The sequence below is a fragment of the Xenopus laevis genome, chromosome 9_10S, assembly GCF_017654675.1.
Source record: "Xenopus laevis strain J_2021 chromosome 9_10S, Xenopus_laevis_v10.1, whole genome shotgun sequence".
Taxonomy (NCBI): domain Eukaryota; kingdom Metazoa; phylum Chordata; class Amphibia; order Anura; family Pipidae; genus Xenopus; species Xenopus laevis.
Genome location: NC_054388.1, coordinates 96,882,664 through 96,904,224, shown reverse-complemented (window position 1 = coordinate 96,904,224; position 21,561 = coordinate 96,882,664). Strand labels below are relative to the sequence as shown.

Here is a 21,561-nt window from a genome sequence, read left to right as displayed (position 1 = left end):
CCGGCCTAGCCGGTAAAATACCGGCCAAGGCCGGGGCCGGTATTACAAATTTACCAGCAATGTAGCTGCCGGTAAATTTGTAATATGCTTAAAAAGACTCCTCGGCTTATACCATCTCTTACTAGCCTATTTAATACGCTCCTTACTTCGGATGTGGAAATCACTAGGGATATGTCCAGAGCTAATATTATTGTGATTCCGAAACCGAACCGAGACCCCAATCAATGTCAGAACTATAGACCTATCTCTTTGATTAACTTAGATCTTAAAATTTATGCAAAGATTTTGGCTAACAGACTCAATAGACACCTTCACACCATCATTCACCCAGATCAAACGGGTTTTATACGGGGCAGAGAAGCTACTGATAATATAAGACGGATCCTACAAATAGTCCATGCGATCGAGACCGATAAACTCCAATCCATGCTTTTAACACTAGACGCTGAGAAAGCATTTGACCGCATTGACTGGAGATATATGAGATACACATTATTGCAAATGGGATGTGGCTCTGTATTCACTTCGGCAGTGATGAAGCTGTATCATGCTCCATCCGCCCGTGTGGCGATGGGTGGATATCATTCTTGCCCGTTTCAGATCAAAAATGGTACCAGGCAGGGGTGCCCTTTGTCACCCCTACTATTCGCAATGTGTATAGAACCCCTTGCTCACAGAATTCGCCTTAATCCGAATATATCAGGTATTACGATAGGTTCATATACATATAAAGTGGCGTTATTTGCTGACGATACGATTTTCTCTATTACCAGACCTTTGACTACCTTGCCTAATCTATATAAAGAGCTCCATGACTTCGCTGAGGTGTCAGGGTTCAAAATTAATAACACTAAATCAGAAGCACTCAATCTCACACTTGATAAACCTACTCAGAAACTCCTCGAACTGAACTTTGAATTTCATTGGGTTAAAAAAGGTCTCAAATACCTGGGGGTGACGGTTCCTCCCACGACCAGTCAAATTGCAGATATTAATTACACCCCACTGGTAGCTTCCCTACGCAAAGATCTCCGAAGGTGGCATAGATTGCCGCTATCATGGATGGGTAGGATCAACTCTGTTAAAATGAACCTACTTCCTAAGCTTTTGTACTTGTTTAGGGCGCTGCCCGTGCCTCCTCCCACGAAAGACCTGGAGAAACTGCAACGGCAGATGTTCGATTTTATTTGGCAGTATAAACGACACCGGATAAATAAAAAAATTTGTTATCAATCAACCACTCGAGGTGGACTAGCCCTTCCAAACTTAGAGAAATACAGGAAAGCAGCCATATTGGGTCAAATAACTAAGTGGCACTCAGATCCTAACGATTGCAGATGGGTAGAACTAGAAAACCAACTAACCGCTCCCAATGCAGCAGCAGATTTACTCTGGCTAGACCATAAATATCGCCCTAGTCAAGGTATGAGGAATGTGTTTATTAAGTATTCAGTGTCTGCATGGGATAAAGTTCACTCAACCATGCCGTCTCAGACGCTCTCCTCTCCCCTTACTCCACTGTTTCACAATCCTGCTTTTCCTCCGGGGCTTAACTCCACAACATTCACATGGTGGATTAATAATGGCTTCTCCAGAGTTCAGAATTTGTTCATTAATTCTAAACTCATTTCTTGGGATACTTTACGGTCGAAATTTCATATACCACTGAAAGAACATTATAGGTTCCAACAGCTCCATCATTACGCTTCGGGGCTGATGGGTCGCACATATCCCGATGCCTCCTCCTTTGAATTTTTATGTAACCATCCCCTACGCAAACATAAAATCAGTGTTTTATACTCTGGACTTCTGGAAGCCACATATCCACAAGGGAAAACGGCTACTATGCTGAAATGGGAACAGAGACTAGGGGTGCCCATAGAAATGGAGGAATGGGAGAAAATCCATAAGGTCATGGCGAAAGCTTCCATTAATACCCTTATTAAAGAGAATGCATATAAAGTTTATCATGACTGGTACTACACTCCTAAGAAGCTACATAGATGGTTTAATTCTTCTGATCTTTGTCCACGGGGGTGTGGGGAAGTGGCGGATGAAATGCACATGTGGTGGACATGTCCCACAATATACAGGCTATGGGAAGATGTCTTTAAAACGATAAATGACACTTTGGCGACATCAATGCCACCTGACCCTTGGTTAGCTCTCCTGCTACGTAAACCTGAACAGCTAACATTCAACGAACATAAATTATGTGTTCAATTCTGCCTAATCACTAGAGGTTTAATAGCTAAAAGATGGAAAGGCCCACCTCCAACTATGCAGGAAATCCGAAACAAATTGTGGTGGTCTATCGAAATGGAGAAGCTTACTGCTATGCTAAACAATAGGCTCAGTAAATTTGAAGATGTATGGAATATCTGGTTATATAGAGAAGGACTGTTGCTAAGACAAATATGAAACCTCAACCATCAGGGGATTTCACTCACCCCCTTCCCCCCACCTTTTTCCCCCTCCCCCTTTCCTTGTTTGTAATTGTTAGAAAATTGTTAACACATCACTGGATTTGTAATAACACAATAAGCGAAGAATGTATGTCAGACAAAGTTTATTGTTCAATGTGTCAACAGGAAATGTCAAGTGCATTCTGTTGAATTACTGTGTTAACTTTAATAAACAGAAAGTTGAAAAAAAAAAAAAGACTCCTCGGCCTGCCCCCAATCCCCTGAAACGTAACTTTTCTTTTGCTCCTTGAAGTGTATGTGGCGCGGCCCGACCCTTTTGACGTCACGGCCCGCCCCTTTTGCCGTAACGGCCCGCCCCTTTTGCCGTCACGGCCCGCCCCTTTTGACGTCATGACCCGCCCCTTTTGACGTCATGGCCCGCCCCTTTGTGTTCCCACCCCCCCACCAGCTGGTAAAGAATTGTAGAAAAGGTGGCAACCCTAGTAGGGGGATTGTCTGTAAACTGGTACTCTAATTACAGGTATGGGACCCATTATTCAGAAACCAGTTATCCAGAAAGCACTGAATTACTGAAAGGCCATCTCCCATAGGCTCCATTTTATCCAAATAATCCAGATTTATTTTTAAATTATTTCCTTTTTCTCTCTAATAATACAACAGTACCTTCTACTTGATCCAAACTAAGATATAATTAATCCTTATTAAAAGCAAAGCCAACCTATTGGGTTTATTTAATGTTTACATGATTTTCTAAACTTGAGGTATAAAGATCCAAATTACGGAAATATCCAGAAAACCCCCAGGTCCCAAGCATTCTACAGAACAGGTCCCATACCTGTATCTACCTTTCAAGAACGAAACATGAAACATTTCCCAGTAACAGAAACCATAGATTTTTTTTGTAAAAATAAGCGAAAGTATGTTCAGCACAAGCATTAAACAAGCATGCATACTGCCCCTTTAAGGGAAAATTGTCCCTTTTCCAAGGACAACTTTCCCTTAAAGCTTAAATGTAAGAGGATTGCAGTCTATGCTAAGGAAAGCAATATGCAGCTACTATTGACAGGTTTAACTAAAGAGTGTATTGCACTAATGCTGTGTCTTAACAGCGCACTGTCTGCATAATAAAACAGAATTGTAATTCCAAAAGCAACAAGATACCACATGATAATAGCTGACCTGACTATTTAAGTCGCAACTATTGCTAACATAAGATATGTAATAAGCAAAATTGTCAGCAGAATGAGTGATTGACTTTGAATGTGCCACTATCATATGACCCCTTGCCAACATCATTTTGTCAAACTCCTGCCCTAACCAACTGATTTTCAAACAGATTGAATTCCGAACCTCACTCACGCTGTTGCAGCTGAACAGATTCAAATCCATATGTCAGTCCATATATTATTTACATGGAAGATGAATACATGACAAGTATATTTGTGACTTGCTAAAGTAGCTGCACTCTCTACAAGTCCCTTTTAAACGTGGCTAGCGGTGTTCTGCATGAGCATATGGATAAACCTGAATTATAACCATGAGAAACATAAAAGTTTACCTTTTTGGGATCCATGTTGAATTTTTTCCTTCCCATTGCAATTTGCTTATTTCTTTGTGTCGTTTTACTGTTTTGCATTAAAAGAGGAAAAGACAAATGATCAGTTTAGATGTTTATAAAGCATGAACATTTTCTACAGAGCTGTACCGGCATTTCAATATTTGGTGAACTTGGTCTGCAACAGTTAGGGGCCGATTCACTAACTTGAGTGAAGGATTCGAAGTAAAAAAACTTCGAATTTTTGTGCTCCTCGACTATTGAATTGGCGTAAATGAGTAGAATGATTCGAATAGATCGAGCACAAAAACGCTGTGACTATTCGCCATTCGATAGTCGAAGTACTGGATCGAGCGCAAAAACGATGCGACTATTCGCCCATTCGCTAGTCGAAGTACTGTCTCTTTTAAAAATACTTCGACTGCCTACTTCGCCACCTAAAACCTACCGAATTGCTTTAAAAGCATATGGGAAAGTCCCATAGGCTTGTTTTCCAAGTTTTTGATCGAATAAAAAGGCATTCGATCAAATGAAAATCCTTCGAGCGAATATTCGATCGAGCGCCTATTCGCCTCGCGAATATTCGCCAGCGCGTAAATTCGCCCGCATTGTCTATTCGATTCTATTCGATTCTATTCCCAAGTCGAATTTCGAGGGATTTAACCCCTCGAAATTCGACCCTTGATGAATTTGCCCCTTAGGGTAGTGCTATACAGAGTTACAGTTTCATTAGTCACCTGCAGGGAACCTGTCGCTTCACGGGTTCAGTAAAGCTAATGCCACACTTAACATTTTCTACGCCGGCAATAAAACACCAGTGGAGAAAATTACAGTTGCCATTAAAGCAAAGTCAGAACTAGCAGTTTAGAGCAGTATGAAACTCCATATGTGATAGGAATCTATGAAATTCCAGGTTCAATGCAGTGGACTACCAAAACAGGGTGTATAATTCAGATAAAAAGATATTTGAAAAGCCCTATATGATTAAAATGCAGCGTGTCTGATTATGTTAAACGTGTATCCTTTACTAGAAAAGACATTTTAATATTATTTTAATTGCATAGTCATTTCAATTTTTGTTGTATAATACTTATAGAGGGACCCGCACAGAATTTTTATTGATTCATCACTCGTGCGTTCAACGTTTCAGCCCTCGTTGGGGCCTTCATGAAGGATAAAGTGCTAGTTATACAAAAACAATATTTTCACTTAATCTATTAGTTGAAAAATGTATGCTTCATTGAAAAATGTATGCACCTATCACAACAGGATTATGGTTATGACGTCATTTTGGAGCCTTTTTTGTGTATTTAAATTGTTCTTGTAGCACTAGCACTTTATCCTTGATAAAGGCCCCAACGAGGGCCGAAACACACAGAGGCCCTACAAGCCCCCTACCAGCCCACTATATGGTAACTTTTTATGGAACCATACAGCAGCCCCTCTGGCATTTGCCAGAACCCACAGATTGCCAGTACGTGACTGTATATGTGTGTGTCTTTTTACATTTTAAGTTTTATTAAAACATAGAGTTCTAACTACAAGCATATTACATAAATGAGCTCAATATGCCTTGAGACAATTAACAGAATTGTGTTATTCTCATCAATATTGTGCTCCTCTCCCTCCCCCAACGAGCTATCTAAGCACTGGAGCTATACACATGGCTGATCTGTACTGCCTTTGGGAAATCTGCAGCTGAAAGCAGAAGGTGACCCTAGAGGAGAACAGGATGGGCAGCCCTGCTGGATCCCTGATGATGCTACCCACAGACATTTTATTTCCAAGGGTGAACTAGAACTAACATAATTTATGGATTATGTCACCCCTCCCCAAGAAATATTTATTGGATCAATGCCGCATTAATAAATTCAATCCATGGCATTATTCAGGAATCCTACCTTTCTTCTACAGATGTCAGATTATCGATTTCAGTCATCACCTCTGCTATTTCAAATTTCAGCCTCTGCATGAAGATAAAAATGATAGGGATAGTAAAAAAAAATGAGCATAGAACACCTTCATAGATTGGGGTATAAAACATGTTGCAAGCCTTGGAATCCAATTGCTCACTTACAAATACACTGTATTTTGTGGAACCCCATATGCATCCCACCCCCACCCCTCCAAGGTCATCTCTATCAATGCTGTGGCATGCTGGGAGATAAGTGCTCCCTACAGCAACACTGATGGGGGGACAGGCTTTTGAGCTGCACCAAAATGATATCTGTTGGGATAGAATGTGTATCTTATTTTATATATATATATATATATATATATATATATATATATATAGATAGATATATATTTTTTTTTTTTTTGCAAATTACTGCAACTAAGGTTTTTAATAGATTTCACATCATTTGGAAAGAAAACCAAAAAAAAACCAAAAGGCAAAGGAAATTAATCTTCATATATATATATATATATATATATATATATATATATATATATATATATATATATATATATATATATATATATATATATATATATATATATATAAGAAGTGGGTATTTGTTTTAGGATATAAAGAAGAAGCAGGGCCGACCAACACTCAAATGGATCCACAGGACCAGATAAAATTATTTAAAAAATTATTTTATTTATACAAAGTTAAAAAAATGTATATTTGCATCTCCATCTGCCCTATGCGTTTCGCACCCACTTAGGGCACGTAGTCATGGGCTCTGGGTATTTGTTTTACCACAAAAGTGTCAGTGTCTGCTGCCCAGTGCATGAGACTCACTCCTGATACTAAATATAGGGGGGGGGGACAAACATTTTGATAAAATGTATTGGTTTTTAGATTTACCTATACTAGATATTGGTTCAGAACTTCCCCCCTTGCTCTCATGAGTTTTGCATGGGATGGATAATAAATACATGGATTTTAATAACGATTGGCCTAATTTCTAGACTGACACAGAATCTAATACAAGGGTGAATTTTTCAAAGCAGATTTCAACCTATTCGCGTAAGTTCCCAGTCTACCTTACATGGGTAATAAAGCCAATAGAACATAACAAACACATGCATAGAATTAAGGGTCTGTTTGAAAGTTTAGTCGTATTTTTGATTTTATTAAATGAAGAGGTGCCTGTCTCTAAATATGCAATAAACCCAAGATGTCGCTTTTGCAGTGCCATGTCACTACAAATTCCCCCATTTCATTGAGAACAATAAAAACTAAAGTCACACATCCCCACTACAGACAATTCTTCATAAGTCATACATTGATCAACGTCTCTATCCTGATTGATATTTAATTGGGGTTCGGATTCTGCAGAGAAATAGCTTTAAGATATCTATCAGCCAAGACACGCTCAATTATAATATGCTTGCTTTTCTTGTTCACATGCAGGGCTAAAAGGACGAGTGACATATAAGGAAGAAAATTCATTTTATTTTTAGAAAGAATTTTATTCTAACCACATATCTGTCACGTAGATATTGCACTTGTAATCTGGAAAAAAACAAAACAAAGCAAGCGCTGCCCACATGGCTAGCAATCATGGAACTGCTGCTACAATACCAACAATCACATACACACAGTACAGATTTACTAACAGAAATGTCAAATTGCAACCCAAGTTTTTTTTGGGTCAACTGCATTAGAAAATGAAAGCAAAAATGTGGTTGTCTGCTGTAAGTGACTGCACTGGTTTAGTTTACATAACATAGTAAATAAATCCACATATGTGTAAAAAACATTCTATAAGCTGGCAGGGAACTGGATAAATACTCGAACGTGCTGTTCTGTAGCAAGCTGGCTCATACATTTTAAAGGGGTGGTTCACCTTTAAGTTAACATTTAGTATGTTTTAGAATGGCCAAAGTGAAGCAACTTTTCAATTGGTCTTCATTATTTATTTTTTAATTATTTGCCTTCTTCTTCTGACACTTTCCAGCTTTCAAATTAGGGGTCACTGAGCCCATCTAAAAACAAATGCTCTGTAAGGCTACAAATGAGTGCTACTTTTTATTACTCATCTTTCTATTCACATTCGAGTCTCTTATTCAGATCAATGCATGGTTGCTAGGATAATTAGCAGCCTAGCAACCAGATGGCTGAACTGCAAACTGGAGAGCTGCTGAATAAAAAGCTAAATAAATCTAAAAACAGAAATGATAAAAAATGAAAACCAATTGCAAATTGTCTCAGAATATTACTCTCTACATTATACTAAAAGTTAACTCAAAGGTGAACAACCTCTTTAACTGGATCTAATAAATGATGTCAGCCCGCAGTCTACAGAAAATCAGCAAGTTGACCAAGATCTTGCTAAGCAGGGAAACTGCTTAATATTTCTGATTATGTCTGTGCACAAGAGGGTAAATAACTGTCAGAGAGGTTTACTCCAGAGCTCAATGCAAGGTCCTCTTGCTAAACCACCCTTCACTGCTTCAGGCACTGAATAATTTTAGATACAAGTATGGGACCTGCATACCCAACATTTTGGAATTAAATAAAGGGACAAAAACGTTGACTAGCGTAGCGCTGTGAAATTTGTTTGGACCACCCCCTTTTTTCAAGGCCACACCCCCTAATTACCATGTTCATTTGGCAGTAATGAAAGTTTGAACATATTTCTGTTTTTTTTTCCAGTTATTACAGTTTTGCTAATGAAGGTGAATTGCCCTTTAAGCTGTGAGTCAAACTTCTCCCAAGGGACTTGTTATCTTATATTGTTACAATTACTTATTTGCTTATCTCAAAATTGTTACAAAAGTATCTTATATGCAACTGTGGCTGTTCTGGGCTCTCTGCCAAAAAGTTCGAAACTTTGTTTTTTTTTTTCAAAAAAGTGCAGAGAAAAACTGGACTTTCCAGTACAAACGAGGGACTGCAGGTTGAGCTGTCAAAAGAGGGACTGTGCCTCTAAAAACGGGATAGTGGGGAGGTATGGACCTGTTATCCAGAATGCTTGGGACCTGGGGTTTTCCGTATAACGGATCTTTCCGTAGTTAGATCTTCATACCTTAAGTCTAATAGAAAACCATCCAGACATTAAATAAACCCAGTAGGCTGGTTTTGCTTCCAATAAGGATTAATTATATCTTAGTTTGGATCAGTACAAAACAGAAAACTTAATTTAATTGTAGAAATTAATCTGAAGGAAAGGTTTATTGCTCCAATTTCTTTCATGGGAAAACATGTTTTTTTCAAAACGCATCAGTTAATAGTGCTGCTCCAGCAGACGTCTGCACTGAAATCCAATTCTCAATTTTAAAATCTGACATGGGGCATATTTGTCAGTTTCCCAGCTGCCCCCAGTCATATGACTTGTGCCTGCACTTTAGGATGGAACTACTTTCTGGCAGGCTGTTATTTATCCTACTTAATGTAGTGGGACTTGGCTTTTACTATTGAGTGCTGTTCTTAGATCTACCAGGCAGCTGTTATCTTGTGTTAGGGAGCTGCTATCTGGTTACCTTCCCATTGTTCTTTTGTTAGGCTGCTGGGGAGGGGGTGATATCCCTCCAACTTGCAGCACAGCAGTAAAGAGTGACTGAAGTTTATCAGAGCACAAGTCACATGACTGGGGGAACCTGGGAAACTGACAATATGTCTAGCCCTATGTCAGATTTCAAATTGAATATAAAAAAAATCTGTTTGCTCTTTTGAAAAATCGATTTCAGTGCAGAATTCTGCTGGATCAGCACTATTAACTGATGCATTTTTGGAAAAAGATTTTTTCCCATGACAGTATCCCTTTAACAGCTTAGGCCTATGGTCCATATCATGGAATGCCCACCAGGCTCTCTGAACTTGTATTCATTCTGTGGCCATACCCACACCCTATGTCTACTATTTGCCAGTTGAAAAAAAGTAAAAAAATACCCACGTGTAAGAAGACTAAAGGTGACAAGCATAGTTGCAATCAATTTTGGGTTCCTGTAGCATAGACATAAAAAAATAAATGTTGTGTTTGTGAGCAGGTCATCCCATGCTGACTGCAAACGATTCACCATTAGAATGTGACAAGAACAGGTAGTGAAAAGGTATGAATAGTCATTGCACACTTGCACGGTACTTTACAGTACTATTAGGACTAAGCTATTTTGCCATTAAAAACAGATTTCAAAAGTCAAACGGCTTATAGCCTATAGCCGGAACGTATTATTACCTCAATGTCATCAATGAGTTCTTTTTTCCTTCGTCGTATATTCAGAAGTTCCTCTCGCTCTTCAGAGGAGAGATCTTCAGGCACTGAATGAGAAAACATAAGCAAATAAGTTAGAAAGAAAAGATCACAACAATGTATTGTCCCTACAAACAAAGCTTAGTCACCACTTCCTTACCAAGAAGGCACTTACCCTCCGCATCAATACAGTCATTTCCAATAAACCAAAACGAGGCACCGCAAAGCCAAATAAAGCAGCACTAACCCTTTCCTTCAGATTAATTTCTACAATTAAATGATGTTTTCTGTTTTTGATTGGTTCATACTGCAAGACTGATGCCTGCTTGGTCACCTTGATGGATCAGTCACAGCAACCCAAACCACAGCATAACGTGGAATGCAGTTTGCCGGACACTTTTCAGGGGCTTCTTTTTCATTTGCAATGGTGTTTTTTTTCTAGCATTTAGCCGTACACAATATTTACTGCAGTGAAACACTAAATTACTACATCCAACTAATTGCTGCTCAAAAGGTACTGCGCTAAGTAATTAACCCTTGGGTAGCACATTCAGCATCTGTGAGTAAATATTCTCCTCTGCATGCAATAAAGCATTGCATGTACAAGCTGCATTGCACAGAATGCAGAATTTTACCTGGAGTGGGATCAGAGCTCATGAATGTCTGTAACAAGAGGGGGTTAAACTATAACAAGATGTGTGTGGATGCAGACAAGCCCCTGTAGAGTGAGCTGTAGCGTGGGCCTTTCATCTGCTGCTGCTGCTGCTGGAGCCAGAAATCAGTCTGCACACGGCCCACCCAGCCAACTTGCTCTAATGCAGATACTCACAAACATTACACTCTATTGGTTCTTAAAGAAGCCGATGCACAAACAAGCTAGCACACACACAAGAATTTACCGGTGTTTCACCCCCCTTCAGTATTTATGGAGTTTTATTTGGTCTCTAATGGTGTTTATTAATGATGAGCAAATCTGTTCCATCTTCGCAAAACTACGAAAAAATTAGTGAAACAGCAAAATTTTGCAAAGCGAATTGAAGTCACACTACAAATGCATTAAAGTCAATAGTGTTTTTTCTTATGGCGACTTTTTTTCTCCAAATGCATTGAAGTCAATGGGCGTTGTTTCTTTTTTTCTTATGGCGACTTTTTTTCTTCAAATGCATTGAAGTCAATGGGCGTTTGTTCTTATGGTGTTTTTTTTTCAGTAGGGCAGAGACACACTGGCAGATTTGGGGAGATTAGTCGCCTGGTGACAAATCTCCTCTTCTTCGGGGCGACTAATCTCTTTGAACTGCCTACCCTTGCCTTCCGCCAGCTTCCCCGCCGGCGATTTTCATTCTAGCCAGCGGAAGGCAGGGGAATGCAGTTCGGGGAGATTAGTCGCCCCCGAAGAAGAGCCCAAATCTGCCAGCGTCTCTGCCCTTAAAGTCAATGGGCGTTTTTTCTTATGCGACTTTTTTCTCTCCTAATGCATTTAAGTCAATAGGCATATTTTCTTATGGCAACTTTCTTTCTCCTAATGCATTAAATTCAATGGGCATTTTTTCTTATGGCGACTTCTTTTCTCCAAATACATTAAAGTAAATAGGCGTTTTTTCTTACGGCGACCTTTTTTTCTCCTAATGCATTAAAGTCAATGTGCGTTTTTTCTTAATTCCCATAATTCGGGAATCCATGGCTGGCGAATTAATTTGCTCATCAATAGTGTTTATGTATAACAGAATACTTTAATAAATATGTATTACATTTATTAAATGTATGTTAATTTGGCTGCTAGTGTTTATGTATGTGTTGCACTGGCATAACTAGAGATGACGGGGCCTGAATGCATTTGCTCCTGAGCCTCAGCATCGTCTCCAATTTGAGCTTCCACCAGCCTCCAGACGTATGTGCGCACAAAATCCTCCTCCTGTAGCACCTGTGATATGTCTTATTGCGGGCTGGATGTGATGGCTGGTAGTCATGGGCCACTGATGTGATGGGGTTATTAGATTGTAAGATCCACTGGGGCAAGGACTGATGAACAGTCTCTGTACAGTGCTGCATACCTCCCAACTGTCCTGTTTTTCACGGGACAGTCCTGATTTTGACAGCTCAACCCTCAGTCCCGGATTGTTACTGAAACTATGCGACTTTCTCTATGATCTCCTGCACTGAACCGCCAGAAAAAGATACAATGTTTCTAAAACGTAATTGGCTTTTGGCAGAGAGCCCAGAACACGTGGCAGGTGCACTTTGGTAACAATTTAAGATAAGCAAAGAAACAATTGTAACAATTTAAGATAAGCACGTCTTTTGGGGAAACTGCGACTTGCAGCTTAAAGGGCAATTCACCTTCATTAGCAAAACTGTCATAACACATAAAGTAATGTCATCATAAATCATAACCTGCCAAATTTTGTAAAATGAACAAGGCAATTAGGGGGTCTGCCCACAAAAATGGGCGTGGTCAAAAAAAATTCCGCACTGCAAATCTTTTTGCCCCTTTTATATTTCCAAAATTTTGGGAGGTACGGACGGTTCTGCAGAATATTTTTGCGCTTTATACACACACTCACACATACATGCCAGAAGATGCTTGCTCACAAAAAAAAAAGTACAGCAATTATGGTCTACTGCTGTTGCACGCTACGACTCCCAGCAACCCCTGCCAGCTGTATTTCACATCAGCTGAATGATATTCAAGATGCAGAGTTTCAAAGCAAAGCATCCACTTGGCAATAATAACATGTGGCAAAGTAGTTTTGTTAAGACCTCTATTACATATGCACGATGACTCTTCACTCATTTCAAACCAGACATAAGTATCATCCCCGTGCTGAAAGGTTATATCTAACATAATATATTATTATGTGCATATATATGTGGCTGCACAGTAACCAGTGCACACTGCAGCAGGTAGCATTTTAAATGCTAATTAACCATGTCACATATGAAGTCTAGCTTTAAAGGGGACGGAACAAAAATTATCCATAAGGGAAATAGAGTATGCAAGAATACATATTCAGTAAGCATTTCACAATGGGGCACATTTATCAAGGGTTGAATTTCAAAGTTAAAAAACTTTTCTTTTTGGCCGTTTAACGGCGAATTAAAATCGTTTGATCGTAGAAATCATTCTAATCAATCGAACGATTTTCAAAAAAAATACTTCGACTTTTTAAAACTTAGCCAAGTTTTGGCTATAGGTTCTAGGAGTTCCCCATAGGCTAACATAGCAATTCGGCAGGTTTAAGGTGGCGAAGTGTCGAAGTCTTTTAAAGAGACAGTTCTTCGATTTTCGAATGGTCGAATATTCAAAGTATTTTCAATTCAAATCAAAGTCGAATTTGGCCTATTCGATGGTCGAAGTACCCAAAAAATACTTCCAGTGACGTTACTACCGGGGGAGCAGGGGGTGCGATTGGGCCAGGGCCCGCACCCCCTCGGGCCCCCCCGGCAGCTCGCACGCCACTCGTAAATGGGACATGCGGCCGTAAATGTGGCCGTTTCCGGCCATACGGAGGGGGGCGGGGCCCGGCTGCACGTCCCGTCCCCCTCTAGTTACGTCTCTGAATACTTCGAAATTCGAAGTTTTTTAATTCGAAAAACCACTTCGACCCTTAGTAAATGTGCCCCTATGAGTGCCGGTATTACAGACTACAGTTTATATCAATGTTTTGGCCCTTCATCTGACATTCACACACCTGGGTACCTGGGCAAGGAAAGAAAACCCACATCGGTGGAAGTAATGCTGTTAAAATGGTTATTACATTTAAAATATGGCTTTATGGTTTTACAGAAAAATACACTTCTGGAAACTGGGGAACTTTTAACTTCCTGGTCTGCTCATGCTTGAGAAAGGGGCGTGACCACAAAACGTTGCATTTCGCAATAAACACGCAAGGCAACTGCTTGCATTTGACCCGGTGTGCCTTGGGATTCTTTCTGCTAGACTGTTTGTGAGGCGGCCGATCCTCTAGCTTTGTGCACCAGGTATCATTTTGATAATTATCGGAGGGTGTGCGGAAGCCAAAGTTGAACTACTGCTCCAATCTACACTCATCAAGTATTTGTTGGGTCCAACTTTTCTACAGGTACAGGATTCGTTATCTGGAAACCCGTTTTCCAGAAAGCTCCGATTTATGGAAAGGCCATCTCCCATAGACTCCATTACAATGAAATAATTCACATTTTAAAAAATGATTTCCTTTTTTCTCAATAATAATAAAACAGTACCTTGTACTTGATTGTAACTAAGATATAATTAATCCTAATTGGAGGCAAAACAATCCTATCGGGTTTATGTAATGTTTAAATAATTTTTTTGTAGACTTAAAGTATGGAGTTTATCTGGAAAACCCCAGATCCCGAGCATTCTGGAAAACAGGTCAGATACCTGTACAAGTAGGGTTGCCACCTTTTTTGGAAAAAAATACCGGCCTTCCTATATATAGGAAACACAAGGAAAACAAAGCCAAGCTGTGGTCTTCCCAGTAAGGTTGGTGCCAGCAATTCCTGCTTGGTTGCCCAGTAATTCATGTCTACAGAAGTGGCTACAGAAGTGTCTCTGTCCCAAGACAAAGGCCATGTTCTTCTGTATGGACAATAAAGGATTATTCACAGACGTCAGCAGGGGACCCCATAAATATGGCTTAAGTTTAATGAACAATCTTTTTTTTTTATTCTTGATTATTCAGATGTCAAAAAGTCAGCTAAATCATTCAGTCACCCGCCAAGAGACACTGTTTGTTAAAGGGTAACCAACCGATGAAACGACTTGCCTTTATATCACGCAATACAGTGGGGCCTTATTTTACTTGCTTTCCTTTTGTTTGAATGAATGCTGATTTACAAGCAGACTGTGTTTCACAATGCCATTATATATTCTTCAGAATCCCCAACTCTAGTGTAGTTTTTTTCCAGACCATTGCTTTACTGCAGTTGTTCCGAAACTGTTGGACAGTACCATCCCTGGGGGAGGACTGCAGCAGTGGCAGGGGCTCAGCCAAAAAGGCTGGTTTAGGAGATTTGTAGAAAATGCCATTTTTGCTTTCCCAGATATACCTGAAAGGACAACTTAAAGGGGTTGTTCACCTTCAATAGTTGTTTTCAGATAGATCACCAGAAATAACAACTTTTTCCAATGACTTTGGAGGGGGGTCGCCAACCCTGTAAACTTTTCTAAATGGATATATTTAGTTGATACATTTCTTATCTTTGTCCCTGTTGAGCAGAATCTCTGGGTTTCATTACCGGCAGCTGTTAGAATTGATACAATAGTTGCTAATACTCCAGAAATGCTGCTGAGAAATGTATCAACTCAATGTTGCAAAATTATAACAGTTCAGAATCTGCACCTGAATTACTGAGCTGCCAGACTCAAAACAAGAGACTCGAACATTCAACTTTAAACTTGGATTTTGGGAAAAAAAAACATTAAAAAATAAATAATGGAAAGTAATTGAAAAAGTCTTTATTTAATCTAAAAACAACTGAATTAAAAAAAGTGTTTTGAAAGTGAACCCCTGTAAAACAGGGGTTGGAATAATAAATATATTTAAAATTACTCTGGATTAAATAATTTGCAGCAACCAATTACTGATTAGCTCATCTTGGTCAGCTGTATTATCACTGGGGAAAGTTTACCAGTGAGTATCTAAGCTGACACTCAACACATGCAACACCATAGTGACAGCCAGAAAGGGCCAATAAAGGCCCCGAGTCTCTTCATATGGCCTTGGCCTTAGTGTACACAGCCCAAAAAGGCTAATTTCTACTGGTCATGAAATTTAAAAGGCAAAAGAAATCAAATGTAGTTTAGTGTACTACTTTAGCAACTCCTAATTGAAGTGTACCTTACTCTTTTCTTTTATACTTTCCCTTTAACAAGTGCAGCTCTTAAGTGGCATTATTTAAAGGGGAACTCCACACAAACATAACTTGAGCTTTTTGAAAAGTAAAAATTTCTAGAAACTTTGCAATATACATCAATTAAAAAATATGCAGACTTTTCATAATTTTTAATGGTTTCTGACAGTTCCCTAAGCCTAGCCTCTTGCTCTCCTGCTGATCTGTCTGACTACTTTGCTGAGCTGTCTGACTACTGTTACTTTGTATCAACAGCCATCTGTCCTCAGCCTGCATCCTCCAAACCCCACAATTCCCTGCACACATGATTTCAATAAGGAAAGGAACATCCCAGTGCAATGCATTGTGGGTTATGTAGTTCCTGCATGCTGTCTGTAAGCTGTGGAGAAGTTGTTACAATTTGTAGCATTAATGTTTTAGTCCCTCCTTCCCTGCCAGGATTTCAAATGATGCAGAAAGAGAAGAACTGTTAAACAGCTGGATTTCAGCATAGAAAATGGCATTTATTCATACCTTTTGAAGAAACCGGTAACTGTGATGGATATATTAGGGGGTTCTGCTTTATGTGGGCCTCTTTATCAAATTTTGGTTTGGAAGCCAGAGTTCCCCTTTAATATGCGTAAATGCATTCTAATTGTTGAATCTTCTTTATGTGCTTAATTTTGAAAGCATTTTGCATGACATTGTTGCAGAGGTACTGTGCAAGGAACCACGTATGCAGAGGAAGGATAAGCATCAAACCAGAGGCATAACGTGGTTAACACTATCTCAAAACAACTATCACACTTTATCTTTCTGAACTCTCTAGTTGTATTACTCAGCTGCTGCACTCAGGCTTTGAGTCATAATGTTAGAAGGCCCATTACCCATAGCAGTCACTGTAACTCACTCCCTGCCACAGAGTGGAATGAATATGCACTACAGGTACAGGACCTGTTATCCAGAATGTGCGGGACCTGGGGCCTTCTGGATAACGGATCTTACCATAATTTGGATCTTCATGCCTTAAGGGTAAGGGCACACCCCTAGCCTTCCCGCTGGCTAGAATGAAAAATCACCAGCAGGATGGCACTCGTGGCACTTTGTTTTCCGAAGTCTTGACTTCAGGAAGATTGTCGCCCCAAAGAAGAGGAGATTGGTCGCCGGGGCAACTAATCTCCCCGAATTTGCCCGTGTGCTCTTTCTACTAGAAAATCATGTAAACATTAAATAAACCCAATAGGCTGGTTTTGCTTCCAATAAAGATTAATTATATCTTAGTTGGGATTATGTACATGCTGCTGTTTTAGTATTACAGAGAAAAAGTCATTTTGAAAAATTTGCATTATTTCGGATAAAATGGAGTCTATTCCGTAATTCGGAGCTTTCTGGATAAAGGGTTTCCTGATAACGGATCCCATACCTGTACTTGCAAAGAGGTAGCAGGAAAGCCCTTTCCCACTAACCCCATGTCATTAGGAGGATGTCAATCCACTTTTGAGACCTCATTCACATTTCCAACTAGGTTTTAAAAAATTCTAGGACTAAATCAATATCACTGAAATGCCGTCGGTTGACTTTTCTGTTTCTATGAGTAATATAGCGGCACAGGATGTTCAAAAATACATCATTTCAATATCAAATTAATCATCTTGATGATTCAGATAGCAACCCCACCGTTTTACAGTATTCCTTATCAGCAACCCACAATTACCAGGTAAAAGCAATTCAATTAGTGCACTTTGGCATGAGTTTTTAACCCCATCGACAAATGAACTCCTGCGTGGTTAGAATACCAGAAGTTCAACTGACCAGACTACAACAGTAACAGTAACACCAACAAATGAAAGTGTAGTAAATTAATTAAAATGTAATGCATATCCTACACATTAAAGGAACAGTAACATCAGAAAATGAAAGCGTTTTTAAGTAATGAATAAATAAAGTAGTGTTGCCCTGCACTGGTATAATTCGCTTGTTTGCTTCAGCAACTCTACTATAGTTTAAATAAACACAGCCATTCAAAGCTGAAAAATGAGAAAAGGCCCAGGTTACACAGCTGATAACAGACAAGCCCTGTAGTATACAATGAAAATCTACACGGATCTATTATTTGTCTTGTGCTTGAATGACTGCCCCCATGACTATACAGCAGCATGTTTATATAAATTATAGTAGTTTTTTTGAAGCAAACACACCAGTTTTAGGGTAGAGACACATGGGAATATTCAGGGAGATTTAGTTACCCAGCGACTAATTGCCTTTTCTTCGGGCGACTAATCTCCCTGAAAAGCCTTCCCGCTCGCTGCCTAGAATCTAAATCGCCTGCGGGATGGCACATCTTCCCATGTGTCTCTAGTAGAGTCCTGCAGCTGGTCGGGTACCTGCGGGTTACACGCAAAAAAAGCGGGCACCCTGCGTAATGAGGGGAGGATTTTCAGGTGCGGGTATAGTCGCGGGTCGGGTTGCGGGTCTCATTTAAATGTCTTATCTTATGTAATAATGTCTATATTTTACAAAATGTGTTTCTGTCCCCGACCCACTTTAGATGATGTCACTTCCTATTTGATGGTGGTCGATGGGTTGCGGATCAAAGAGGGTAAATATGCGGGTTGCGGGTTCGGGTCTTAGAAATTGGTTCCGTGCAGGACTCTAGTCTCTACCCTTACCAGCGCAGGACAACACAACTTTATTTATTCATTACTTAACACAAACACAATGTCTGTATCTGCACTCAAGGAGAAAATAACGAGAGAAACAGAAAAAAAAAAAAAAAAAGGGGGCCCTCATTCGTCAAAGGGGGAACAGATGGTGGCCATATAGTAGCAGCACTTCAATCATAATACTACCTGCATATGAAGCACTCAAAAGTGTCTTGCTGCTAGGATTTTGCATCTCAGAGCTGACAGCAAATGTAAAAAAAATTTTTTAAATATACTTTCTTAATCAAGAAAAGTCACGATCGAAGAAAATATACAGTCGTGTCAATAAATTATTTTTAAAACTTTTTTCTCCTTAATGTTTCATATGGGGTAGAGGATCCATTATCAGGAAAAACTCAGAAAGCTCTGAATTATAGGAAGGCCATCCCTTAGGCTCCAATATATCCAAATTTTTTACGATTTCCTTTTTCTCTGTAATAATAAAACAATAGCGTGTACTTGATCCAAACTAAGATATTATTAACCATAATTGGAAGCAAAACCAGCCTATTCTATTTAAAGTTTATATAATCTACTAGTAGATTTAAGTTATGAAGACTCAAATTATGGAACAATCTGTTATCCAGAAAACCCCACTCCCAAGTATTCTGGATAACAAGTCCCCATACCTTGAGGTTGGTGTTTCCAGTGGGACACAGCTCTGCATATTGCTTCTCCCTGAGGATTTTTGCAGCTGTAGTGACACAGAAGTAAGAAGCTTGTTCCCTACAGCCCAGCACAGCTTCCTATGTTTCCTGCTGACAATTGAGTCCTGTCAGCAAAGTAATCGCAACCCCATGCTCTTATAGACTTTCCTCTTTTTCCCAGGGTCATAGAACTGGACAGACAGAAATTTTTGTAAATAAATATGTTGTACAGAACTTTAAGCTGAATAAAATGGGGTTCTGCTATTTCTGGGAAGACTTTCATTCAAAAGTTATTACTAATAGTTAGTGAAAAATAATGGTAGACTAAGTAAATATATATATATATATATATATATATATATATATATATATATATATATATATATATATATATATATATATATATATATACATACATGTATCATGTTACACATATTGGTTTAATTAGAGATTGTGATGTCACAATATGGGAGGGATTGTGTATGTTTTAAATTTCGTAACTTTATTGCTGGTTTTTGTATGGTAATGCATCTTGAGAAAGGTTCCAGACCATGAACGAAAACGTTGATGTACAATTAATATACTTCTAATAGCTTTATTGCTAAATAAAAGATGAAAGCTATTTAACACGGTGTGTGTGCAATCAATATCTCTCTCTGTGTGTATATATATATATATATATATATCTATACACACACATGTTTGTTATATATATATATATATATATATATATATATATATATATATATATATATATATATATATATATATATATATATATATATATATATATAACAAACAAGGGAAAGTTGTGCTCACCACTAATTTAGGCGGGGTGCAATGAGGCTGTGACCACAAAGGTGTAGAGAATCTCTCTCTCTCTCTCTCTCTCTCTCGGCGTAACTAGATGTTACTTGGCCCAACAGCGGATTCATTTTAGGGCCCCAACATATCCAGAAGTTGTCCTGTTTCACCAATATATATCGAAATTACTCATTAATTAGGGTTTCATGGGCCCCCTATACCTCCTGGGCCCCCCAGCAGCCGCATGGTCTGCTTCCTCTGTAGTTACGCCCCTGTATATACGGCTTCAGTTTGTAAGCCGAAACATTGAAATAAATCTACCAGCTTTTTTTCACTTATCAAGACCTATGTGTGCGGAAGTTTTTTTGAGATATATATATATATATATATACATACATACATACACACATACACACAGGTGATTTACTGCAGGAGAAAAAAACAACAAAATTAATCAGACCAAAATCAACATTTTTTCCCCCCTATTACAAATACTTATACAATTATACAGAGGCTTTATGACCTATAAAACACATATAATTGGTTTATAAGGTGAGAGTTAAAAAGCGACAGGTTCAGTAGGTGGTCTAACAGAGATGGAGAGGTGAATATAGTTAGATAGCAATGGAATAAATATACCGAGGCAGTAGCGTAACTAGATGTTACTGGGCTCCAAAGCAAATTCAATTTGGGGCCCCAAAATATTGATATATTAGCCTATTCTCTCAAGATATGTTAAAATTGCTCATTAATTAGGGCCTCACTGGGCCCCCTACACTCCTGCCCCCCCTGCAACCGCAGGGTCTGCTTCCTCTGTAGTTACAGCCCTGTACTGAGGCACAAAACAAAACCCATCTGACCACCGATTTTAAACTTTGCAAAACCATTTTAATGACATCATTTATAAAGCTTCAGCTGTGGTTTATGGCATTTCCCTGATGCCTTGAGTTATAATTAGTGCAGAGAAACAATACAATAATTTAACTGGACATAAACCCCAGAATCTGAGCAGCACAATGTCACAAGATTGAATTACTGGGAAAGGAGTTTTCACTTGGAGGAAAGGCATAATTGCTGTTTATGCGTCTGCTTTTCCTTCCTATTACAGCTGGAAATCCACCCACATGTTATTTCAAAGTTGCTTCTGAGCCACAGAAATCCCTTTCCTATTTCCCACTGATCACAACAATTCTCAGACAAGGAGCTGTGTTGGCTAGGCCCCTGTAGTCTGTCGTATGGGAAGGAACTTTGTGATTTACAATAAGGACAGCCCAAAATACATCTGCCACCCAAGCACTCTACAAAAGAATGGCCTTTGAAGCTGTTACTCTGGCCCTGAAATAACATCTTTAACATATGCCAAGGCTATTAAATACAAAAGGGTCAAGTTGTGCGTTACTTGTTCTGCAAGAAAGGAAACCACCATGGCTAAAATCCAGGTAACTGCTA

At 39.1% G+C, this 21,561-nt stretch overlaps 1 protein-coding gene across 1 annotated transcript in view; it reads right to left on the bottom strand.

The window, feature by feature from the left end:
- The window catches only part of LOC108703154 (cytohesin-3), a 103,280-nt gene that overhangs the window by 40,238 nt on the left and 41,481 nt on the right, over positions 1-21,561 (bottom strand). The window contains exons 2-4 of the mRNA XM_018239182.2: positions 10,113-10,195; positions 5,883-5,947; positions 3,985-4,051 (exon numbers count right to left, since the gene is read on the bottom strand). Of these exons, the coding sequence (XP_018094671.1) occupies positions 3,985-4,051; positions 5,883-5,947; positions 10,113-10,195 (215 nt within the window). The remainder of the gene's footprint in view (positions 1-3,984; positions 4,052-5,882; positions 5,948-10,112; positions 10,196-21,561) is intronic.